Source organism: Siniperca chuatsi, linkage group LG5 (genome assembly GCF_020085105.1).
Source record: "Siniperca chuatsi isolate FFG_IHB_CAS linkage group LG5, ASM2008510v1, whole genome shotgun sequence".
Classification (NCBI taxonomy): Eukaryota; Metazoa; Chordata; class Actinopteri; order Centrarchiformes; family Sinipercidae; genus Siniperca; species Siniperca chuatsi.
The window spans coordinates 25,218,088-25,244,572 of NC_058046.1; the positions used below are offsets into that span (position 1 = coordinate 25,218,088).

The 26,485-nt window shown below is 38.8% G+C and overlaps 2 protein-coding genes across 7 annotated transcripts in view; one reads left to right on the forward strand and one right to left on the reverse strand.

The window, feature by feature from the left end:
* ikbkb (inhibitor of nuclear factor kappa B kinase subunit beta) overlaps nt 1–8,076 on the reverse strand; it is a 21,064-nt gene extending 12,988 nt beyond the window's left edge. The window contains exons 1-3 of the mRNA XM_044195074.1: nt 7,911–8,076; nt 5,878–5,999; nt 2,615–2,709 (exon numbers count right to left, since the gene is read on the reverse strand). Of these exons, the coding sequence (XP_044051009.1) occupies nt 2,615–2,709; nt 5,878–5,982 (200 nt within the window). The 5' untranslated portion in view covers nt 5,983–5,999; nt 7,911–8,076. The remainder of the gene's footprint in view (nt 1–2,614; nt 2,710–5,877; nt 6,000–7,910) is intronic.
* Nucleotides 8,077–12,923: 4,847 nt separating this feature from the next.
* On the forward strand, nt 12,924–26,223 carry plat (plasminogen activator, tissue). Of its 6 annotated transcripts, none has more exons than XM_044195087.1 (15): nt 12,924–13,080; nt 18,741–18,818; nt 19,451–19,574; nt 19,804–19,938; nt 20,815–20,925; nt 21,763–21,937; nt 22,594–22,685; nt 22,778–22,952; nt 23,065–23,150; nt 23,247–23,312; nt 23,419–23,623; nt 23,730–23,866; nt 24,212–24,352; nt 24,552–24,700; nt 24,831–26,223. In XM_044195087.1, the coding sequence occupies exons 2-15, from the start codon at nt 18,756–18,758 to the stop codon at nt 24,996–24,998; spliced, it is 1,827 nt and encodes a 608-aa protein (XP_044051022.1). In that variant the 5' UTR covers nt 12,924–13,080; nt 18,741–18,755; the 3' UTR covers nt 24,999–26,223. The 6 variants fall into 6 exon arrangements, with proteins under 6 accessions (XP_044051022.1, XP_044051028.1, XP_044051024.1 ...); XM_044195089.1 differs by having other exon boundaries at nt 12,925–13,080; nt 19,451–19,493; XM_044195088.1 differs by lacking the exon at nt 12,924–13,080 and adding an exon at nt 16,586–16,847.
* The last annotated feature ends 262 nt before the right edge of the window (nt 26,224–26,485 follow it).

Below are 26,485 nucleotides of genomic sequence, written 5' to 3' on the forward strand. Positions count from 1 at the left end.
GATCTTTGTCTTATTTGAATATGGTTTAGAGTTTGATGATATAAAAGTATCCAGTAATTCAAACAAGAATAAACAAACAAAACAAAGATTAGAGAAAAGATTTTGTGCTGCTTCCCTGTTCTGTGGATCTACTTCTCAGATTTCTCTTGTTACCAGGTTGGGAACCACTGATCTAGACCAACTTTTATGAAGCTACGCAGTACACTATTTTCACAGTATTTACCGCCATCACATCAATCAAACATGTAGACTTTAATGGTTTTGGGTTACACTTTACTTGGACAGTCTGCCCACTGATAGTTTATAGAGTATTGGGTAACGTTTCAACACCTTAATAAGTTGAGATTCAACAAACTGTTTCACAAATAAAGGTTTGGTTAGGTTTAGGCACAAACAACATCCTGTTCGGGTATGTTCATGAATTGTCACATTTACTTTATTGATAATCTGTTAAACATGTCTAGACAAAGCGAAACAGTTTAAATGTTACAAATACTCTGTAATCTAATAATCTGTGGGCAGACTACTAAGTAAAGTGTTTTTAAACTCTTTTGTTCTTGCATCTCTTCTCTATCTCTGTGTCCAGCAAATTTATCTAAAATGGCATACTTTCACAATTACGTACAAACCTTTTCATCAGTTAATTCTTAACTTTGACCTAATCTATTACTTTTTCTGTTTCTAATTCTTTCCTGTTTCATAACTCTGATTGAAACAATTGTTTCTGATTGTCACAAGGTCAGGCCCTCTTTAAAAAAGCAAAGGAGAAACATTGACAAACAGCATACACTGTAACCATAACATTGTACAATATGTGATCAGTGTGTGATCAGTAACAGCTGCAATAGCAGGAGATAGATGATTGTCATCACTAGAATAATAAGCGCATAACTTGTTTCATTATTATCAGTCACTAACATGGTTTCTTCCTTCGAACCTATAATGTTTGGTCAAATTAGTGAACACTCAAACAAACCTAAACATGATTAGAAGTAGTATAGTCGTATTGTGTTACTATGTGACTCTTTCTGCTGCAGGGGAGACAAGCACTACAAATATGATCTGATGTGGAAAATATTTCTCTCATCTTTGTTCTGCCTGTGTTAAGCTTGTCTGAAAACACATTTTGGGGAGCGTGGATAGAAAAAGAGTCAGAGAGAGTGGGATGAAATAGTGAACCTGCATGAGATTGTGGGATAAAATCATATTTTTCCTTAGTTTTGATGAAAACATTCAGCTGATGAAAAAGTAAAGCAATACAAGCTCTATAAACACATCATAACTCAAAAACATTGTAAAAGTTATGTGTTTTTCAGTATATGTGCATGCATGTTAAGTAGCTGTAATAATATAATAGTAGGTTTCCATGTATGTGTCCGCTGCCCTGTGGTTTTTCCATGAGTTGCGTGGGTGCACGGGAGGGTTGTGGTTGTGACCATGTCTGTCTGAAAACAACACACTTGTTAAACTGGGACTAGGAAAGAAATGGTTTTATGCTCATGTTTGCACCCGCAAATGACAAAACACACACATACACACACACACCTCGTATCTCACAAACACTCAAAACCTGCTTTAACTGCCATCCAACTCCAGTGACCCGACAAACACACACCAAAGTAGAGCAAAATGAGGAGGCGGCACATTATCCTGTCAGAAATAACCACCATTAGACCAAAATAACCCAAACCCAGTTCTAATTATTTAATGTCTTGTGGGTTTTTTTTTTTTTTTACTTTTTACAAATTTAGTTTTTGTATTTTGAGAAAACTTGTGAAGCAGATGGGTACATAAAAGTCAAAGCTTGTCATGGAATGTACCACGGTGAGTCACAACATGTCAAACCAAAACTAGTCTCCCATGCCAAAAAGAGCTTTAAGGCAAAGCATATAAGAGTTTGGACGGTAAAAACCAACAGGGAAATCACAGATTTTTTCAGCTGAATTAAAAAAACTAATGTGTCACACAAACTTATGCATCACAGTGGAAAAAGAAAGACTCTGTTGGAAACAGAGGGACAAGCTTAGGCAAGATGCCGTGGTCAAACAAAAAACAAACACTTAGGAAATCTGGTATTTTTGGGCATCAAATCACTCTCTGTAAGAGTAAAACTGTGACTGACAAGATCAGGCAAATATATAGTTCCTTTTGTACTTTTCACTAAGTCTTAAATAAATATCTGACTGTAATGTTACCATGATCTTAGCATGACCTTAAGGCAGGTCTTGCTTTATAACCTAATCCTGAGGGCATGGCCTGTGTCAAAATCTAGTTTATAGCAGTATTATTTTACACAATGTTGTGCTTATACCATATAAGCACAACACTGTCTAAAATAAGGGACATAGTCCCAATTTAATTTCTATTTATATTTGGAGTGTACCATATAACATACAACAGGGACCTTTGCTGCAAGTCACCCTCTCTCTCTTCCATGTTTCCTGTCTTCATCTTTACTGTGATGTATCTAATAAAGGCAAGCTGTCAAAAAAAGAATACTGGTTGGCATCTGGGGGTCTGGGAAAAATACAATGACTCTGTCATGTGTCTGCAGTGTGTCAATTTTTGCTCTGGGGCCCTTTAGTAGGTTGATGCATGTGAGAGTGAGACTGACCTCTTCATGATCTGGATCTCCAGACACCACCTCTCTTTGTTTCTCTCGCTCAGCTCCTGACGGCACTGCTTTATAGCAATCTGTTCCTCTGTGTCCTGAAAGCGCACACACATACACACACACACACACACACACTGAAACTCCTTTTCCTGTTACCCACTGGTGTACATTTCCTGATAATGAGTGATCCCCTTTAAACTGCTCCATGAGTGGCATATTATCTAAAGGCATTCTATAAGAAAGGGAAATTAAAGTTGATATTTTGAGGTGGCCATAATTAAAGTCAAATAGATTGTAAATTATGATTTAAAATTTGACTACTACTATTTTGGCAAAATAGTAGCAACATTTTAAAGTAGGCCTCATATTTGGGAATGTATGTTATAGTTCATTGTGTGTTTACATTTAGGGCTACAATCAATGATTATTTATATAATCGATTAATCTGCCGATTATTTTCTCGATTTATCTATTAATAGTTTGGTCTACAAAACATCACAAACAAGTGGAAAATGTCCATCACAATTTCCTAGAGCTCAAGGTGACATCTTTAAATGTCTCTTTTGTCCAACCAACAGTCCAAAATACAAAGATATATTTCATTTACTGTAATGCTATGACAAAGGAAATCAGTAAATATTCCCATTTTAGAAGCTGGAATCATTTAATGGGTGAATGACAAATGACTTAAACAGTTACTTGATTATTAAAATAGTTAAGTTTAGTTAAGCTTTATAGTAATTTTATAGTAATCAATTAATCGACTAATCGTTGCAGCTCTATTGATATTATTTTCCATCATATAACAGCAACTTATCAGTAACATCACATTTGTGGCCTCTGAATGAGATATTTATTCTTCATTAGAACATTTACAATACACGTTACAGATGCTACGGAACGTTTTTAGCAACTTAAATACAATGGAAATTTTATGCTTTAGCATTTCTTTTCAGGAGACCCAATGGATAATAGATAATAAAAAGAGAGGGGATGGGGTACGAACCATAACACAGATACAAATACACAACATGCATGGTGACACCAAACACATACTGTACATTTAACATCCACAGATGATGAGCGACACAAGTACATCTCACTACCTGTTCCTCATGGCATCACCAAGGACGCGGTACCCACCCTGCTTCCCATGACTTGATCTATGAACTAATAATAGCCCACAGTATTGTCATTACTACAGGAAGACAGGAAATTTCCTACAGAGGAAGTTTAGTCATCACAGCAGCAGCAGTGCTTAACTGTGATCAAACTGTTAAACAATACATCATTAACTCTTGAACATTACTTCCTTGATTACTGTAAATAGCAGTAAAATTTAATTATATGACTATCTTAATTTTGTTAATATGTATTCTTGAAGACACTGAATTTCACACACAATACAGGTGTGATTTATGCCAAATTATACAGGTATAATGAAAGTAAACAAACTATAATGTGTGTTTAAACTTTCAATACCAGATTTCAGAAAGACAAATTTTAATTGGTTTGGTTTGATGGTCAACAGTGTTTATGAAAAAATATTTTATATTTGAAACCGCAAGAAAATATTTCCAAGGGATTATATTTTCAAACGCTTTACTACAGTTTCTGACTCAACATCACTTGTATATCTACATTCACATGATGATGCTGCCTGGCTCAAAGCCAACTCTAAGTTTGCCTTGAAAGTGAGTGTGAGTAATACAACTTAATTACAGTTTTAAAGAGAGGAAGAGGAAGATCCAGTAAGCGGGCGTGTTCATATTCCCATGGTGTCCGTCTTGCGAATGATGAAACTCTACAATGCTCTCATCCTGTGACTAGGAGTGATATCATTACAATAGACACCATTTCTATTAGACTGAGTACACAAAGAAGATAGCTTCCTGGACTGATGTCATACTATTTACATAAACGGTGCAGGTGAAAACCCAATCAAAAGCAAAAGCTATTTTTAAACACATTGGTTTTCATTTGTGAACTGTTGTTATATTTCATTTAGAAGTGAAATTTTTAATTTTACACGTTTTACATGACAATAGTAACATCAACGACAAAACCCCCCAAAACGATTCAAGTGTCAGTTTCACATGGGAAATGGGAAGTTTCGTAAGAATTTTTTTATATGAATACAGACTTGTCCAAAAGCAAGTGATTTGAGTTCACACAGGGATTTGCACAGTGCAACCTTTTTGCATCAATTCCAATTTCTTACGGCAGAAATTTTGAAACTGTGAGGCGAGAGAGCGATTTGAAAGGGGGGAAGACATGAGGCGCAATTTGCATCACCATTTGTTTTCCTTCTCTGAGTCATAACTCTGACAATCTGAACACAGACATGACACACATATTTTTTAGATTCAGCATGAACCATAAAAACTACCATAAATCCACTTAGAAATCAAACAAAAAAGACCATCCTTATAACTCCAGAACTTGCCTGAGAATCAACACGTTTTTAAGTTTTCTTCAGTAAGTACTCAAGTGATAGTTGTCTGTACATCCACGGATACATTGCAAACAGGAATTGCTAAAAACTAATTCTGCATTCGTTTAATGGTGCCAATTTGGTAAAATGTGAACAAATATAGGCTAAAAAAACAGGGCTCAAGTTGTATAACTAACTGACACCATGGCAACATTCTATATCCTGTTTAAATCCCGTCAACGCCCCCACATTATGGGAACTGTTGGCCGCTTTGGCTCAGAAGGTAGAGCAAGTCATCCATTAATCACAGATCAGGTCATCCATTAATCACAGGGTTGGAGGGGGTTTCAATTTTGTCTGTCTTAAGGTTAAGCAAACTGAACTCAATGAGGGTATTGAAGCATTCCTCATGTGAAATGAGAATTCTTTTTGCTGCAATTAAAGCAGTCAATTTAAAGTTCCAAGATTAATTTGTAAAGAGGACAAGAAAGTATTTTATTTGTAATATGCATTTCTTTTTGTTTCGTTTTGTATATTAGTTTACTTGACAGAAGCTTGTTTTAACATTTAGATTTGATCAAAGTGATTATCTTTTTCAGCTAGTTTTCATTTTGATGATATGTTGCACTGATGGTGATGATGTTGATGAGGAAATGATGCTGGGAAACGACAGCAGGACAACTTTAGTTATCTTCCATCTGAGTATTTAAAATGCTCCAAATTTCTTTCAGTCTACTATCATGTCCTATCACAGCAACAAATAAAGCCAAATGTTCCCACAGAGACGGTAAAGACTTAATAGCGTGTTAAAAGTGTGCGGATTGTGCACCTTATTTTGCCATCTTGTGACATTCCCAAAGCCTCCGGTGCCCAGCCGCTCCTTCAGCTCCCAGGCCCCACAGCTCTGCTGCTGCTGCAGGGGGACTCGATTCATGGCCTCCTCAGCTGGTCCTACACCCAATACAACAAATAACAAGAACAAATTTAAGTCTACAGTCATACAAGTGGCCCTGTGAAGCTCACATCAGTCAACAAAAATACTGGATTAATAGAAAATGGAGAAACAACTTTGCTACTCTTAGATCATTACCACTACCAAGGCAAAAATGTAAAGTTTGGCCTAAGGAGGGCACTACAGAAAGGTCCTTGTTGTTGTCCAAATAAAAAGAGTTAATCGTCTGTACAGAAGATATTTTAGGACATCTTAGACTCAGCTGGTCAGGCTCAGCTCTACATGGTCAACCCTTCACCCAGATCTCATCAGTCAACGCTGTACTTTTTCAGCCTTAGGTGTCCCAAGGCTCAACTGGTCTTTGAGCATGTTAGCATGCAACCATTACCATGCTAAAAACATAAATAAGTATAATGTGCTCCTGTGAGAATTTACGCTAGTGCCAAAACGATATTGATTAATTGATTAGTCAGAGAATTAATGACCAACAATTTTGATTATCAAGTAATTATTAAAGACATTTACTAACCAAAAATGCCAAATTTTCTTTTGTTTCAAACATGCTTTTTTCTCTGTTTTATATCATTATAAATAGAATATCTTTGGGTTTTGTACTGTTGAGTGGACAAAACAAGCAATTTGGAGACGTCACCTGGGACCTCTGGGAAAGTGTCATTGGTATTTTTCACAAGACCAACTGATTGCTAAACAAATAATCAACAGATTAATTGATTAGGAAAATAACCATTAGCTGCAGCCCTAATTTGGTCATTAGAGGTATGAAGAGTGTAAAAAGTGTAGATTGAAAAGTGTCATTTTTGATGGGGACAGAGAATCACCACAATCATTAGGATTCATCCTCTGGAGACTATGAATCTCTCTTTGATCTGATCCATCCTATGCTTACTGAGATATTTCACTCTGGACCAAAGTTCTGGGCCAGACACGTGGACAGACCAGCCGACTAACACTGACATCCACAAAATCGGCCGACATTCGCTTATTGCACGTTGCTGATATGTAACAAAAAAAAGGCCTTTTCCCCAGAAGACATTTTGACATGTGACAGTGTGAAAAGCACAGGTGTAAATATTTAAATGAATGGTGGCTGAATTCCATTTAGCTGCTTCAGCTTCAGGGTCCTGGTATTGTGCATGCTGGCTCACTGTCACACTGTCATGGCTTACTGGGACACTCGAATATAATAGAGCCATTGTTAATGTCATAAGTAACAACTGTGCTTTTCCTACTATGACAAGACAGGATGTGGGGGAAAGGCCTGTTGCAGGGCAGAAAATGCCAAAGATATGTTTGAGGTCATTTAGAAACATGAAATTATTTGTTAAGTTTTTTTTTTTTTTAACAGTAAAATGTCCCACAAATCTTGGGATCCCTATCAAAAGTGTTAATGATAATAGTATGGCTGATATGTTGTTAATATCAACATCGGTATTGGCTTAAAAAATCCACAATAGGTAGGGCTCTATTGGATAGAGCAGATGTCACTCTCCATTGGCTGATTCAAAAATCTCCAAACTTTACTCTGATTGTGGCTTAATGTTGATTTTTTACACCGGCTGCAATTACACTGACCAAACATACAGAATCTATGGAACAATGTCTGTATGTAGTTGTTACAGTAAGTATCCCACAGGCCATTACCAGGCCTATTCCATACTGCAGTGCCAGTACATGCATCATGCTTCTGTTTTTGTCTTTAAGCTCTGCTGTGATTATCGATCTCACCACTCTGCTCATAACAAAATGGTGTATTCAAACACACACAAAAAAAAAATCACCTTCCTCCTGTTTCCTGTTTTCTGTTTTATTACTACAACGTACTCGTTTTCGGATTAAATTTTCATACAGACAAGCGCTTCAGCTACAGTATTACTACAACTAAATCCTACCTTAGACTTCGTAGGCAGCGTTGGCAAGCTTTCAAACCTTTATTACACACTGTGTGTATCCGGTTTTTAACCGAGTTAAACTTTAACACGAACGCTATGTAGTAATTTTAGCGACACAACAAATCTCCAAAACTTTTTACTTCCTGATACTCATATTTCCTGTAAACCTCATGAGACCCGCCCACACGAAGGCAGAGCCAGATCTCCAGCTGGTGGTTTCATGCCGATGATTTTAACCAATTTTCTCCCACATTTGGACCATGAATGATTAATCTGTTTCAGTGATTTTATGTTAACAGTTCAACTTGGAAATGTCTAATATATTTTGTGCTTAGTGAGAGGCATTCATTTAATTGCAGATACATTTACTCAACTTCAGTCGTCCCACATGGAACAATTTAAAACATACAGTTATTTAATGTTTAAGTATACTATTCAAAAACTACTACTCGATTCTGATTGGCTCGGAGGTGTCCATTAATTTCTAGTAACAGCACAGTATAACCGAACACCTAAGATGCAAGTTTTTGCTTTCAGTTTCAAAATTGCCAATAACTTTAATAACAATAACAATAACTCTGGGTAAGGACAACAGCCTCTGCTATAGCAGTTGTGAAACGGACGACCTGTCAGGTACTACGCCTTACAACGTTGTTTACTAGCTACATGACAAAAAGAGGCGTTGAATTTTGAATATTTGTGCTACAGAAGTGAAGAATGCATTGCTGCTAATAAAATATATTCATTGCTACTTGTGAAAAGGTAGCAGGATTATCTTGAAGTTTTATGCCCGTGTTGCTATATTTGTGTGTTGTAGCCCAGTGGTGCCCAAACTGTGGTTCTGAAGCCCCTAAGGGTCCTTCACCGCGCTTCAGTGGATCCCGTAGGCATTATTAGGATTAGTTGAAATCTCTTTCTGCCACTATCTTGGAAATGGACATGACACACTTATAGGCTCAGTTTTACAACTTCTCGCTAATGGTTGGATCAACTTCTCAAACCATTCAGGACAGCACAGTCACCCCCCTATCTGCTCCCATGACCTGACATCTCATCTTACTGTAAGTATTACTTCACGTCTCCCTCTTGAATTACACCTCTTCTCTTTAGTTGTGAAAGCTTTTTCTAACCGGAGTTTGTTTTTTGTTAGCCTGGGAACCGGGCGAATCTGCCGAGCTCATGTTTCATTTGCTCTAATACACATTTGCAAATGTTTTTGTAGCACTTAATCATACATGTATCAAAAATATATTATATTACACACAAGGATGTTTTTTTTGATGTGTTGTCAAGATACTCTGTCTCAAACAATACTATTCTGTAATGCCGATGTTACCATTTTCACGTACATGTGGTGTACCAGATCTTGAGATTTTCAGATCATCCAACATCTCAGTTTCATGAAGGTTACAACACCTGTTTAAATGGAACAGCAATTACACATAGTTTTAAAGTCAGTCTTCAAAAAGAGTGTCAAAACACTCAAAAGACATTCTTATTTGAACTGGCTTTACTTAAATCAAATCTTCATATCAGTATTTAACATTCTCCTACTTTGCCAAGTCAATGTTGATCCAACTGATGTTGTATTTGGAGACGATGCATGTCAGAATTTGTATAACAGTGACGTTTTTCATTTTATCACCTGTTATTCTTGGATTGAATAGTGGTGAAACTTGCAACTCACTCTGATACAACCAACAAACTTCATCTAATCGTTAACACATAGCGTATCTGACCTTTCTCTGACGTGATCTGTGGGTGCGTATGTAAGACCCACTTTATCTGACTGGAAATGTTTGTAAAAAAGAAGGGCTTTCCTGTTTATACTAGCAAATATGGTGCTGTTTCCTAATCTCTGAAGAGCACACAACAGAAAGGGCTTCATGGAAGTCAACTCGTAATTTGTTTACTCCTGTAAACCTAGTCTGTGGAAATGGCTTAAATGTTGCCCTCAATTACATATTATTGCACATGTGTTTATTTCCAACCACATTCATCTGTTTGAATATAGCCTTTTTATTCTGCCACCAGTAGTTAATTTCAGTTAAGCATTATGCTGCTAGTAGCAACTGTTCCACAGCAGTTTACAGCTAGGGTAGGTAATGTTGGAGAAACTAGCAAGAGACACCTAGATTTTAAAAATATCCACCTGAAAAAAAATCCCACCCCCTCCCTCACAAGCCACTCCCCCAAAACACATTTTCATGCACAATGAGTGCACCTGATTGGATGGGCTTATTACAGGCTGTGATACTGAATTTTGTTTTTCATTTTTCCCCCCAGGGCATTTGATCTGATTGCTGTCAGGATGTAAAGAGAATTTCAAAAAATATAACAAAAATGTTTCTGAAATACATTACCTACCCTAGCTTTTACTGACACTGCTACATATAGCCACCATTTTGTCAGCTCTGTGACCAAATATTGATAGACATCTTTTATATACTCCCCGTATTCCCTTGTTGTTGTTTTCTAGGTTTGGTTAGATTTAGGCACAAAAAACATCTTGTTACGGTATGTTCATGAATTGTCACACATACGCTACTAAAAATCTGTTAAACATCTACAGACAAAGCAAAACAGTTGAAATGTTACAACTACTATACAAGCTATCTGTAGGCGGACTATCAAAACAAAGTGTTACCCAAAAATCTAAGTGATTGCTAAAGCAATAGTTCGACATTTTGCCAAATACGCTTATTTGCTTAGCTCAGCATAAAGACTGGAAACAGTGGTTAGCCAGCAATTAACCTTAAAAATGTAAAACTGTTTTTCTGGTTTGATGGAAGGTTATTTGGCTCTACGCTGCAGTTTTTGTACGGATGAAACAAACGATATGTAGGCTAACATGTTAACTGGTGAGCTGAGGTGCAGGTAAGAGGATTTTGTTACCTTTGGACTAGTCTTGCATAGCCAGACCTGTCTCCACACTTCCTTTTAGCGCTGTGCCAGCGCTGAAGAAAGGTCTGGCTGAACCCATTATTATTCTGGTATAGGGGAAAAAATGCTCTGGCTTGTTTGTATTTCTTTAAACCAATCACAATCGTCTTGTACTAATTCATTTTTACAATACTTTGGTGTAACTCTTGTTTATAGTATCTCATTGTTTTCTGATTTGTAATCCCTATTGCTGAATTTGTCCACTACCATTTTCACAGTTTCACAGTTGCATTTATTCGAAGTGTGTTCAGCTCGTATTTTTAATTATTTATTTACTGTGATATACTGGTATATTGCTTTTATGTAAAATATATGCAATATGTCATATATGTAGGTTTTATTGTCATATCAGATAGGAAACTCTGAGTTGTGTTTCTGCTCAAACTTCACCAAGACAGATTGTTGTACATTCATTATACGTGGCACTTTACTTTGTTGAAGGATTTGGAGAGTCTGCGTCCAGGAAATCATGAAAACATTCACCCACATATTAAGACAAAAAACTAAAATGTTTAAAACTGTGGTTTCCCAAATTTCTGTAATACTGCCACAGAATTTACAAATGCCTTTCATTGCCATTCGTTGCATAATGTAAATAACGGGCAGTCAAATTATAGATAAGTGAAATTTATAATAATTGATAATTGACTTTTTAAATCACTCAACACAAGGGAGGAGGCGTGCAGTAAATGATCAGTTGTGTTTAATGAATTTGATATTCTGTAATAAAGGAATAGAACATGACTCAAAGAGATAAGACTCCTGGTTGTGTTAGAGGAACCTGATTTACAGGATAACTTTCACCTTGAGCCATTACATTTCTGAGTAGTAGTGAAGCAAGCTTCACTACCCAATGTGTGTGTGTGTGTTTATGTGTGATCTTCCTCATGAAGTAGTGGGAGTGCGCTCTAATCTAACACAGATGGAAACAAAGAGGACAGACGCCGAACGAACTACCCCTGCCCATTATCCTCGAGTACCATGTTCTCAGCTATTTATTTGTGGAGTTAACAGACTGTAAAAACAATGAACATGAATTATCCAATTCAAATAAAATCACTGTTGGTACTAAGAAAAGATTCTTGAGCTATTGAGGCTAAGTGATTTCCTGAGGAAGGGATGGGTTGAATAAAGAGGATAGTGGCTGTAACAAATGGCTCCTGGTGCCAGCTGGTTCCTGGCACAGATATAATGTCACCCACAGCCCATCACATGATGGTATGAAAAATCCATAGTATGCCAGTTTTATGTCACTCTACACTCATCAGTCAGTTTAAAAACTCAAGTAGTTTTAGATTAGTTTGAAACAGCTAGACTGAAGTAAATCACCTCCAAATGAATACACCTTTGACAGGTACCATTTACTGTATGTATGGTGTAGGCTAGATGTAGTGTATTACACTGTATATAGTAGGCCTACCTTTGTTTTTGTTTTTTTGTGCTTCTTGTAGTATATAGTAGATGATCATAATCTAATGTTCTAGTTTTAGGTTACTTCCCTTACCCATAATAGGCATCTGTTACTTTTGTACTTCCATTTGCTTTTTGACACTTAGATTTTTACCTGTGTGGGATGAATGAAGTTGATCTTATCTTGTCTAACAACAATAATCAATAATATATATCAACATTATGCTTCACACAAATGTTTATTGTACCAAAGAATAAACACAAAGGAACACATTCTCCTGTTAAGGATAGTTTATTTATATTTAAATAAATACATTTAAATATAATAGTATATTTCTATTTTTTAGATACTTGGTGGGTTGTTTGAACAAAATATCTCGAAAAATAGGTCAAAGTAACATTATATAACACTGACGTTTAAAATCCTTACAAACTTATTTTATTAATTATATATAGATTATTATAAGGTTTTATTACATTAGTGTCACAGAGAAGCACGCTGGAGGAAATGATAGCTAAAGATAAAACACCTCAGAATAGATATTTTCCAGTCAAGTGTGTGCCCTGTTAACCGACCCGGAGCAGTTGGGGCAGTCCCGTCAGTATCGGCACCGCCCAGCAGCCTCATCATCCGCCCGGCCCGCCACGCTTCCCGCTGAGGTCACAGCAGCCCTCCCCCCTTCACACACCGGCAGGACCGGAGCGCTCCGATAAAAACTGGGAACAGAGGAATGACCATCTCAATCCGAGCTGCAAATCCCAAGGACACTCACACTACTCCTGCAGAGACACTGAGAAGTTAGCGAGTTTTAACTTGGTAAGAGAGATTTTCACATTTGTTTTACAGATCTATAGAGATTATGCATCGGGCTGTTTTCTGCTAATGTAACAACTCAAGTTCTCATTGTGTTTCATTCGGAGTCGTTTTGCATGGCTGTTATTTGACGTGTCAAGGGGAAACACATTAAATATTTGATTGTCCAATTTGCATTTGATGAAAAGTAATTAAAATATTTTAACCAGTACTCTTTAAGTTGATTTGACCAATTAGTGTGGCTGGGCAATATTCAGTAGTATTGTATAAAGTTTTACAGTACAATCTTATATGATGAGTTATCTTGACACACAGTTCCCCCATTTTATTAAATGCTAATTAGCAAAAAATAAGTAAAAAGAAACAGTAGGGAATATACATTTAAAACATTAGTGCTACCACATTGTATAGTAACCTGCAACTCAGTGTAATTAACACTTGATTCAAGGTGACACAGTTTGTGATTATGGTGATATTAATTTGTCTGGTTTCACATTAACTGTGTAGGGATTTGGATTACCTTGTGTTTGCTCATTCATTTGGCATCCAAACACTTTCTCACTCTGACTTCAGCAGGTTTTTACTGACCGCTCTCCATCCACATCCACCTGTTTACAAATTCCCTCACAGCATCACACACTCACTCACTCTTCATACCCCAAACTTTTCTCAGAAAGTAAAATCAGTAATCTGTGTCATCAAGGTCACTTCAGATCTTTTTGCAACACAAAAATCACAATGTTACAAATGTTTCAAGAATGTGGTGATATTGTGCTCTGCACAGGATCACTGACATGCAGAATCTTATCAGGCTAATTAGTTGGATTTGAGTCAGTGTTGGCGCTTTTCCTCCCCATTATCTGTCAGCGCTCATGCTCTCCATCCCACTGATACTCTGTACTGTTGCATGTGAAGTTTGCAAAGTAGAGTTTGTTTCCATTATCTGCATTCCCTGCAAATGTTTGTGAGTCACAGGATCAGTGAGTTGGGTAGTTCAGAGTAGTAGTGCTGGATCAGACTGTGGGAACATTGGCCAGAAGGTGTCGCTGAATCCCTCAAGAGCAAATAATTCAATACTGAGCGGCGGCTTTCACTTGAATCTGGACAAAAACCCTGTTTCACATCTCTACTCTTCCTATCTGACTACATTTTTTAATTGTATCTTCATCTAATGAGCTTGATACTGGTTATAAATCCCATCAATGCCTCCGTCTGTCTCTGTGCAGTCCTGGAAACTGGGGTGACTCAGGACTACTCACTGTCTTTCTGCTGACCTCCGGGATTTAATTTCATCTCTTCTCCTTTCTCCCTCATCTCTCTGCTCTCTCCATCCTTTCATCTCCTTCCATGAAGCTGTCTCATGCTACATTATCTCCTCAGGTTTATTCTCATTTCTAATGTCAACACCTTTTCTTTCTTCCTGTCTCTTCTGGCTTTATGAGTCTGTGTTTCTTTCTGATAAGGAGTCAAGGCTTCATACTGTGCACAGAGGGAAGCTGTAAGGCAACAATACAGCCCTCTGTTCTTGGGGACTTTACAGAGACGGATCACAGCTGGTTTATTGAAGCTTGACTGAACCCCCTCGAGTAAAGAATGCATAATGCCCGCTAAGTAGCTAACCGACATGACATTACATGCCAAAACACTTCATCAGCAAGCATACTACACACATGCAAACTTTTTAACTGAAGGAACAATGACTAAACTGAAGCTATTGTAAAGGTTGAATGCAGGTTTAGGGATCCCAGCAGGTCAAACCAGTTCAAAAATGTGTTGTAAGATTTGCTACCGGAAACTGACGCTGCCAGCCTGCTATGACAAAAGAATGGGAATAGTGTTTACAATCCAATCCCACAAATGTTGAGCTCTCTAAGAAATATTGTTAAGAAACTAGCTTCAGTGCCAAACGACTATAAAAGTGCTACAATGCTCACTGTAAAGGTGTTTCCTCTGCCACTTCCTCCCCTGGATGCCAGTATGGGTAGTCCACCCACGCTAAGTACTTTATTAAGTATCAATTCTGACATTGCATAGAAGAGAGACAGGAAAAGTAACCTAAGAGGTGCTTTAAAGGGCACAGTGAACCATAATTTGAACTTCACAGGCAACTATGTTCCCTGCACGTCTAACCATTCTCACCGTTTTAGACTTTGACATTTGTTGGCCTTACTGGCAGACAAGAATGTCTCACCTCCGACCTTTACAACATCAGCGCACCATCATCATTACATATCCTTGCTAATGGTCCGGTGAACTCACCGCTAAGATGAAAAGCCTGTGGTCAGCACTTAAGACCAGTTCCATTAAATATACTGAAGCTGCACACAAATAGGAAATTAACAATGACGGAAAACTTTCAGTTTTGGGCATAAACTGTGTGTGTGTGTGTGTGTGTGTGTTTTTGTGTGTGTGTCATCTCTTGCATGTGTTTGCTTTCCCAAAGTGGTGCATTTTAAATCTGCTGTTATGAAGCTGCTGCTGACTCACAGTCTGCAGATGTTTGCAAAGATGTTTTAATTTCTTCCATTCATATTTGACCTACTAGGGGAACCACTCTCAGCTCAGGCTGCAGGCTGTACATGTTTGAACTATTAACTGATTGGGTGTAACAGACAGAATACCTTAACCCCATCAGTGCCAGTGGGACGCCGCTGGTGTCCCGCTTACTTTTTAAGAGAGGCTTGCTCATGAACCGATTGCTGTATCTCGCTATCAGTCAACATATCAATAGCTCTGGTCATTATGAGCAAAATCAGAAATCGTTATTGGTCCTAACCCCACCTGACGTGTTGTTATGGCGATACAAGCAACGTGTGCACATCAAAGTTTGGTTGTGTCCCACTCTCCTTTATGGGAGAAGAGGCTATTCACCGAATAGTTACTGATGTTATTTATTGGTTATGATGCTCTTGTAAACAATTTAAACTCAAGGTTTTGACCCTTGTGCCTGTTTTCTTTATGAGGCTGTTGTAAGCTCATAGTCGCTGCCAGTTACACCCAAATCCTCACAGATATCACTGATTATTTTGATTACTGTTCTGTAATGAGCGATCACATTTGACACCTTCAGAATTTTTATAAAATGCATTTTGTAACAGAAATTCTCCAGGCAAACCTAAATTCATATGAAATATTTCTGCATTTTCAAGTAGCCCTAGTTATCCTGAAAAAGAAAATACGCAATACGCCTATTTTTGAAGCTAATAAGTCATATAAACGCAAGTAACACAAAACCACAGCTAAGAGTAGATCACCTCGAGGAAGTTAGCTCCACTATATACTACATAAAACTAAAGAAGAGTTTTACTTTGTATCCTGTAAATGAGACATGTTTATTTTGTGTGTTTGTATGTCTGTTCGTATGCATTAAATGGGATTGTTGAAGGAGCAGTGTTTGATGGCGCCCCAAACGGGGCCTCTGCATGTCAGACGTCACAGACTTTAAAAAGGGTGGGACACATATGTTTATATCTGATATCTGTGCATGTTGGTATGTGTTTTTGTGTGTGCATGAGTTGATATGTACGCATGTTTCCGAAATGCACGGGGCCCGTATTGGCAGTATTTTAGCAGGAAACACATGTTTTCAGCTGACAGGGCTGGAGAGAGGGGCGACTGGACGGAGCTGAACAGCTGCACAAAGGAAACAAAAAGGAAACTAGTGTGTTGTTGTCGCCCTGCCAGAGAGGCTCAGTTAGGGGGTAAAAGCACAGGTCAATAGGGTTTTTTTTTGTCTGAGGCAAGGACAGCTTTCAAGGGTCCTCTTAATGGTGAGTGTGCGAATGCATGTGTGTGTCTGTGTTTTAAACTTGTTTTCAAAGTCAAATCGTGAGAGGGAGTCTTTGTTCAAATGATCAATGAGCAGAATGAACAGTAAACCTTTGTGTGTAGGGCTGTTAATTAGCTCCACGTTCCTGAGCCCTTTGTGTAATGTGTGTGTGAGAGAGTATGTGTGTATGTGTGTGCGGCTGCCAGCGTAGCTGTTTTATCTCACTGATATATCATAACAGAGCGCTGTTTTCTATTTGCCCAGTCAGCCACAGAAGGTGAGTCAGTGAAGAACCAGCCGACAGAGAGGAGAGTATAAAAATGTACAGGCATGGAGGCACATGGTTATTGCAGTATGTCTGGGTCTTTGCAGGCATGTGTCTGTAGAAGACGTTTCTAAACGGTTATTTTTAAAACATCTTGGAAGTTCTTTATATTGAGGTCATTGTGTGCAACTTTCTTTTTCTTCTCTCTCCCATTTTCCTCTCTACTCTGTCTTCCACTCACCCCCTCTTTCTTTTGTGACTCATGTTTACTCACACTTGACTGAGGAGCAACAGGCGCTTTGCTCTATACCTCTTTACTCCTTTGACTCCTTCATAACAGAGAAGAGGAACAAGTCTGATATCAGACATCTTTTTCTGGAAGTATAAAAGGGAAATATGAGTTTAGTTACTTTTTCTTGCTCCAGCTTCCTCTTCTGTTTCCTTCTCCTTCCCTTTAAAATCTTGACTCATGTTATCCTCCTACAACTGCTGCTTTGCTCTGTTAGAGGAGGAATGCTGTCAGTATGGTGGAGAAACCTTCTGCTGTGCATACTGCCTTTAATCCCTCCAGGGTTGTCCAGATTGTGTTGTTTGATATGGTGGTCAGTGTCCCATTCTTTGCATAGAGGGAAGATAATCTACTTCCTGTTCATTCCCAGTGGGGAAGTTATAGATGAATTATGATAAAAGGGAAATGAATTTAAGCAGGACTACAAAGACATATACCACACACATTTGTTGAACTCATCCTCCTATCAGACTGTCCTGCACAGGCAGGGAAAACTTCCTGTCTGAGTCAAAAGTCAACACAACTTCAAGAAACTATAAATGGCCTCCAATTTCCCACAAGCTCCCCACCTTGCCCACCCTTTCCTCTCCAGTGGATTCACTCAGTAGCAGGCATAGGGATGGGGAAAGGAAGCTGAACAGAGAAACAGTATAGTGGGGGGAAGGTGACCAGGGTCGTTTGTTTTCCTGCAATTGTTGGCTCAGTATTAATGAGAGATTCATGACAAAAGAGATACACCAATGATCCATTCTCAGTCACTCACTCACCTTACTGTGCTGAACCTCTTATTTTGTTAGAAATTGAAGGGAGTTTTCTCTGGGTTTACACTGGTGCCAATGTTTTCATTTTGGTTGTGTGTGTGTGTGTGTGTTATGTCAGTATTGATTGTTAATATTAGTGTGTTTGGGGACATACAAAGAACACATTTTTTAAAAAGGATGCAGGAAAGAAGTGCTGAATGTTCGGATTATTTACAACTTATTTGACAATTTCAATTATTGCTCATTTACTACTTTGCAGTCTTTGTAGTGACATGCAGTCAGTTTGCCAGAATCAGATTTCGTATTGTACCCCCTTTAATACTATTTTGTCTAAAAAATTGAAACATTATTAAAAATGCTTACTAATGTTTAATGAAAGAATGTTATGACTGATCTGCGCAAATCTAATGTCATTTATTAATGGCCAGTCAGTCTTATGATTAGCCTATCGTGGTTTGTCTTTGTCTTTGCTTTTCTCAACACGCAACTTGTGTAGGTAAAAGTGCTTGCATATGTCGGTCTAAACTGTATTAGTCTTAAGTCAGTTGTGTCTAATATGTATTTCTATTCCACTTCCAGACCACTTGAGTAGCCATGACCAGAACACTTGGACTATTAATGCTCCTGCCTGCTCTCTGCTGCTCCCTAGTGGACAATGTGAGTACTACATCATTGTCATGATAGGACCAACAAGTGATTTTGCATGTTTCAGCACATTAACTACAAATCCTGCATACTTAACAAGGGCTTATCTTAATATGTTTCAATTATGTGGTTTATAATCCATCTGAGCAAACATTTAGTCTGCTTAGTATTTTTGCCTTTGTGTTTTTGTTGCATGGTGATGCGGTTTTGAGCATTGACTGGTTTGAAAACGCCTCCCTGGTGGTGCCCTCAAGTGCTTGCCTGAAAGTTCAACATCCGAGACTTAAGAGTCAGCTGCTGAACCACAACATTTTAAATGCAAAAAGCTACTTCATTAATCAATTAAACAAAATAAATATTAATTCATTCTTCATGTTGTTTTGAAACAATATAGCTCATAAACACACTGTTGTCCTGCAGCTAACTCTCAAGTCCTGGGTGTTGGAGCACTTCTGTACTGTGTATACCCACAAGTGACTAAAACTTAAAGGCAGCTTGTGAAGAAAGTTTCAAGTCTCTGCAAGTTTATTTTCACAGTGTCCTGAAGAAAATAAAAGCACTGGCTGCCTGGGATGGAAACCAATGCCATGCAACTGATTCCCATGCACTGCTACTCTGTGTTTAACATATCTTTTCTATTGCAGGTGGAGCTGCTCCGCACTAAGAGAGGGGCTCGTTTTTACAGAGGTGAGCCTGGCAGGCAGCCAGCTAGACGGACGCTTTTGATTATTCATGTCGAGAAGTCTTCACCTTCCTTTGATACCTCCTGTGAGCCCCCATCACACTTCTGTTTGTCTTCCCTAATAACACCACCAACACCACCGCCATCATCATCATTGTCCTTCTCAGATTCTTTTAACTCACTGTTCATGTGTTTGTGTTCCTCTCTGTTTTGTACCTTTATGTTTGTAACCACTTTTACATGTGACAATGATTACGTTTACTGTGTCTTGGCTGTATACTTATTCTTTGTGTGTGTGTGTGTATGTTTTCTCAGTATATTGTGTGGATAGTGAGACGTCAGCTGTGCGTAGTTCTGGGGACACGTGGCTGCGATGGAGGGGACAGCGTGTGGAGTATTGCCGTTGTGCATTAAAAGGACGAGAGCATTGTCACATTGTGCCCGTCATCAGTGAGTGTGACATGGATGCATACACACACAAACACATGTGGATTGGCTGACTTTTCTGACTTGTCTTACTTTCTTGTCTCTTTCTGTCTGCGTTTTAGTTCGCAATGAGCAGAATATAATCTTCTGTTTGTTAATGTGTCTGTCAATCTGCTTGCCTGCCCTTACTGACCTCATCTCTTTCATTATAACTTCCCTTTACCTCTAACTTGCTGTTACAACCTCAGATGATTATTTTTTTGTTGGCTTTCCTTGCTCATGTGTCCAAATTGCTGTTATTTCAGTGCATCCAAATGAAGAGCTGTTGGGTTTCTGTGTTTTTGAGTTGGCATAGTTTATTCTGAGATTGTTTGAAATATTCCTGCCAGACAAGCCCTTGTGCGCACTTTCACCCCCATTGACGAATTCTGTGAAGCATGACTGCCCCTCCCTCAGACAAATTACAACCACATTTTCAGTCTGCCAAACTGCACCGTCTGTGAGCTCATACCACTGGGAGCGAGTGGGGTGCTGTTATTCTGAACGCTAGCCTTTAGGAAATGTTGAAATAATAAATGAAAAACTAAACTGGTGATGACCTAAAAGTTTTGCTTGAGAAAGAAATCCTCGGCATTACATTACATTTTAAAAGTGAAGCAATGAAGATGTTTGCTAGTGTGTAACTAGAGAGTCAGGATGAACCATGCACACAGACCTTTGCATACTACTCAATGTTTCGATGTCAAATGTGACGCACAAGGCCAAACCCACAAATTAAACTCTCTATATACGCAAGTGGCCATGACCACTCAATCATATTCTGATTATTCAAATTGTTTGTTTGCTGAAGAACTGGATGACTTATAACTGACTAACCAGCTCTCTGTCTGCCCCATCCAGACTGCTACGTGTCTCAGTGCTATAACGGAGGAACCTGTAAGGAGGCCGTGTACACTTCAGACTACATTTGCCAGTGTCCTCCAGGCTTCAGTGGGACTCAGTGTGAGATCAGTAAGTAATCAACAAACTCTTTAATCTTGGGCACGATTATTATCGATTAACCTGCAAGCTTTTTTCTCGATAAATCGGTTAAACGTTTTTTTCTGTAAAATGTCAGTTAATTGACTTATTGTTTAAGCTCTACTTTAATTTCTTATTTAGTCTTCCTGTGCTGCATCAGGTACACCCTGGCTATTCCACTATATCCAGTATTTGCATTTGCATATGTTTTACTTTAAAGCAACAATAAACAGGGTGACCGGTGACACAAAACTGATGAAAACTTTCTACAAACTTGTTAATGACTCTAGATAAAGTCATAGTCTGACTGTGTGACTCAAACAGTAGGTGTCATGGGCCTGTGGTTTGGAGAGAAGAAGAAAGGATCATAAACTATGGAAAGACATACTGGGATATAAATGTTTTTGTTTCTGCGGTGACTTTTTAAGGCTTTAGGGACTCCCCACCCTCTAAGTGGGATAATTACGCAAACCCCAGTGGTCAAATCCAAGTGATTTCAGTGAAAGTGTAATTAGTTACGATGGCCAGACTCAATAAATCTGAATATATTTACGATCATCATAGTTTATGTTTGGTCATTGTTTTAAACCACTAATTGGAAAAATACAATATAAATGCCATTAGGACACAAGTTGTGAGTTTAATGTCTTAATAACAATGTTTTAATAATTTGTCCAAATATTTTGAATGGCCTAAGTTTTTCCAGATCCAATAAACATGCTTTATTGTGCAGAATAAATGAATTAGGTCAGTTATTAGAGTGATATCAGTCTCATATATAAATTAGTGACACTATATCCAGTTTAATTTTGCCTCTTTCTCCAACAGACACCAATGAGAAGTGTGCTGTGGGGCAAGGTGGAGGGTACCGCGGCACATGGAGTATCAGCCATTCAGGAGCAGAGTGCATCAACTGGAACGCTACGTCTCTGAGAGGAAGGAGGTTCACAGCTAGAAAATTGGATGCCAGCAGTCTTGGACTGGGCAATCACAACTTCTGCAGGTATGTGACCAGTTGAATCTGTTTAGTGCTCGAGTATCTGTAGGAATAAACTGCAAATATTTACTGTGTCCATGCAATTTAATCAAGGAGGGGGTCTGATCATCCAAAACATACTGGTTAAATTCTAATTAACCCGACAGAAATGATGTGCCACTGTATTCAGGCATTTAATTAAATTAATTGATTGATCGGACTGTGGCACTATAGCTGAAGGTGAGAATGTCTTACTTTGAATGGCAAAACCTGATATACCATCTTTGTAACGGCTCAGTTTACCAAAAGCATGAGTCACAGACAAGGCAGGTAGGTTAAAAGCACAGTTTACTGGGTTAAGGAGCAACAGGTAAGAAACTGAAACAGGTAACTAAGTTCAAAGAGTATAAACAAGCTGGCAAATGTCCAGAGGACAGACAGGAAACAGGCAAAAAGGCTCAAACACTATGGCTAAGGTGGCTCAATAGAAGATCTGGCAAAGTGAATTAGTGACTTGGCAGGAAAATAGGCAGAAGAAAAGATACAAAAATTAACAATTGGATGATGTGACAATCAGTCTAATTGTTGGGATGGTGCATTTTAAAACTGTTTGGTTTTGTCATCATTTATGTGAGCCACGAGCCTGTTTACTCATTGTCCTTGCCTTTCTTTCTCCCCCTCAGGAACCCTGACAATGACAGCAGTCCTTGGTGTTACATCTATAAAGGCACTCAGATTGTCTGGGAATTATGTTCCTTGCCCAAATGTCCAGAAGGTACAGCTTTACAAAAAGCTAATAAGCTGAAACAGTAATAATTAAACAATGAATTGCTCTAACTCTTGGTCTCCATGTGTGTTTTGGAGCAGATAAGTACCAAGAATGTGTGCTGGGCTCCGGTCAGTCATACAGAGGCACAAAATCTGTCACTAAGAGCGGCTCTCGCTGTCTCCCGTGGGACTCTAATGCTGTCAAGAGGAAGCTCAACAATGCTTGGAGATCTAATGCATTGGAGCTGGGGCTGGGCAGCCACAGCTTCTGCAGGTAGAGATGCCAGCACACGCAGTATGATAAAACTAACACACATGCGAGGTTTCCTTTGCATACAGAAAGATCAGAATAACTTCATTGCATTTCTTCTTCCTTTATCTAATAGGAACCCAGACGGTGATGTGGGTCCATGGTGTCACACCTACAAGAACATGCAGCTGACCTGGGAGCTGTGTGACATACCTAAATGCTGTGAGTTCCCTTATTAGCATGATTTAATGTTGCAACAATGTTGAACCAAGTTCAGTTTTGCTATCAGACTGCTCATACTTTTCGCCTCTTTTTTAGCGAGACGTCCATCTATCATCTCCACTCTCGGCCCACGTGCTCCCACCACTAATAACAATAACAGAGGTAGGACATCTTCACATCCAATGAAAATCAATTTCCTCTGATGCGTTTGGTGTGTAGTCATTTTACTGTTATTTAACCATCTTCCTGCAAACTGTCCTCTCTGTAGCAACATGTGGCCAGCGTTTAGACAACACCCTGAATCGCCCGGCGTTCCGCATGTTTGGAGGCAGAGAGAGCGACATCACAGAGCAGCCGTGGCAGGCGGCCATTAATGTTTATCAGGCCCGTTACAGACAACACTTTCACCGATGTGGAGGAGTCCTCATTGACTCCTGTTGGGTCCTGTCTGCTGCACACTGCTTTGATGACAAGTAAGAATGACTCACATCCTTCAAGGATGCACACAAACACACAAAAAAATACATCATTTAAGATGTTTGCCATGCAATAGACAAACATATTCCCTCTCTTTTTTAGTGATAAAGCAGAAAAATTGGAAGTGATTTTGGGAAGAACGTTTCGGAAACAGAATTCCAGCAGTGAGCAGATTTTCAAGGTTGAGAAGTACTGGATCCATGATGGATTTGACAACGAATCATTTGACAATGACATTGGTGAGTGAAGATTTCAAGAGACAGTAATCATACAATTTTTTTCATTCTTTTTTTGTTGTTTGCATATAATATTCTATGTATTACTGTTGTTACTGAAAACCTTGTATCATCAAAATGCTGATTATCATAAAACTAAGAAAAACAGCACAGATTTTAGCTATAAAGAAAATGATGAGAATTGAAGTAGACACTTTAGCAACCATGTTTTCCCCCAGCAGTGATGATATGGAACCTTAACTGGGCAGCAAAGATTTTTTAAAACTTCATAAAATCATCCCTCAGTCTCCATTCCACATTTTCCCTGTGCATTAGCCTGACTTTCCTCTGGTCACTTTCCACTTGCAGCTCTCTTGAAGCTGAAGACAGACACTGGCATCTGTGCTGTAAACTCTCCAGAGGTTCTTCCTGCATGTCTGCCTGAACGTGGGCTGGTGCTGCCCGACTGGACTGAGTGTGAGATCTCAGGCTATGGAAAAGCCTCAGAATGTAAGAAAATATCCTGCCTAATTCATGGCATTATCTAATTTTGCATGGCTACTATTATGACAAATTTATCTCACAAGCAAGTTGGTGGCACTTACTTGACTGACCAGCAGAGGGCAGTGTAAGATTTTCCACAAACCTTTAATTGATTTATTTTTGGATCAGAGATGCTGAAGTACTAATTTAAACACTCTCTCCACAGTTTCTGCAGAGTACTCCGAGCGCGTTAAGCGAGGTTACGTTCGCCTGTGGCCCAAAGAGCGCTGCGTCCCAGATGTGCTGTCTGGACGCACAGTTACCTCCAACATGCTGTGTGCAGGTGACACCCGAGGCCTGGATGATGCCTGCAAGGTGAGAACGCCACATTTTTACACATTTTACATTTTTAACCTCCTCTTTAAATCAATGCTGATGACATTACTCGATCACATTCGATTTTCCCTTCTTTCTCTTCATTTTGCTTCTTGAACTTCATCCACAGGGAGACTCTGGTGGCCCGCTCGTCTGTCGAAACAATGACAAGATGACTCTGATGGGTGTGATCAGCTGGGGCGATGGCTGCGGGCAGAAGGATAAACCTGGGGTCTACACCCGTGTCACCCATTACATCAACTGGATCAACGACAAAATTAAAGCAAACCCGGTCTAAAGTCAGAAAGACTGTAACGAAGATGTTGTTGGATGACCATACCCATAAACACAGTGGGTAAAATAGCAAACGCAGTTTATCATTGAGAAGATAGACAGAGAGAACCACAGCACTGTGATTCTTTTCAGAGCTTGTTTATCTGTTGCTCTAAATCCAAACTGATGGAGGTTTTAAACCAGCATGACCACTCCTACAGAGGCGCACAACAAGGACCTCAATCATGCGTTTTCCTCCTTCTGGGACATCTTGATCTCAATGATATTTTTTGTCTTTTCATGCATACAAAGTTTTCATGTGTTTTCTCAGCATTGCATCCACCAAACTGGAGGTTCTGGCAGTCAACCTAAAAGGATATGAAATAGCAGTATTCCTCTGCTCTTTCTGGCTGGCTTTATGCTGGTTTGTACAAAGAAGTCACAGTGGTAGACTTCAGGTTGGTAGCACTTTTAATCCAAAAGAACACTACACTTAACACAAGCATTTACTTTGTACGGTGCAGAAAGTCACATAGGAATGTTTTTGCTTTGCCTGACATTTTTTTAAAGCAAAGATTGTTACAGACTTGTCTTCTAGATGTGAGTTTATGTTGGCTTAACCAGTTTTAATGCAAAATGTTCTGCATTTGCTTACTTTGGGGTTTGAGGGGTTCCAGACCTTCATCCAAAACACAAAACATATCTGCTGGTTCAGATTCTGCTTGTTTTTGCAGTTTTAGCTCTCTGCTGCCTTGCAGATGGGAATAGAGTTGAACAGGTGGAAGCAGGAAACTCTGAGACTCTCACTCCATTCAATAAACCTGTGTCCTGTTCCAAGTGTCACTATAAAGGAAGAGCAAAATCTCACTTGTTCTCCACTATGTTTTATTTCACCACATTTCCAGAGCACTTCTCCACCGGAGACCTGGGTTGAACCCAGCATGTATATAACATGTATATTGTAACTATGAATAATGATTTTATATTGAAAATGTCTAGGGGCTGTTCTTTTCTGCTCTATATTTAACAGTTTATTGACTGCAAAGCTAATCTCCTTTGTTCTGTGACTGGGTTTTAGATGTTTTGTACTAAGTTAATATTTATGTGTATTTTATATTGTTTTGGAGAAACTCCTTTTGTACCATGTGTACTGTAGTTTAATAATTAGTTGTTACTGCCATTACAACCAAATCTGGCAACATACTCCTTTGTCAATAAATAATATTTGGAATAAATCTTTTTATGCTTCATGCTGTTTGACCTTGTCGTGGCATTTCTACATCTTCAGTAAATCACTGATAAAGTTGTTACATCATGACAGCTTAAGGATCACTAAGGTAAATACTAATGATACTTACTTAAAAAAGGCTCAGTTCATCAGCCCCTGAAATGAAGTTTTGTCAAGCACATTCTTGGGTTATGACTGATGAAACTGGATATTCTGGCAGCGTGTCTTACATGATAATTTTATGTCCTCCTTAAAAGTAAGCATTGGACTATACCAGACTGTAG

Excerpts from the sequence above, each read along its gene's own strand:
- plat (XM_044195087.1), top strand. The coding sequence starts at position 18,756 with ATGACCAGAACACTTGGACTATTAATGCTCCTGCCTGCTCTCTGCTGC. Across the intron at positions 22,686-22,777 it reads CTTGCCCAAATGTCCAGAAG|ATAAGTACCAAGAATGTGTG; the intron begins GTACAGCTTTAC and ends GTTTTGGAGCAG. Across the intron at positions 24,353-24,551 it reads CTATGGAAAAGCCTCAGAAT|TTTCTGCAGAGTACTCCGAG; the intron begins GTAAGAAAATAT and ends CTCTCTCCACAG.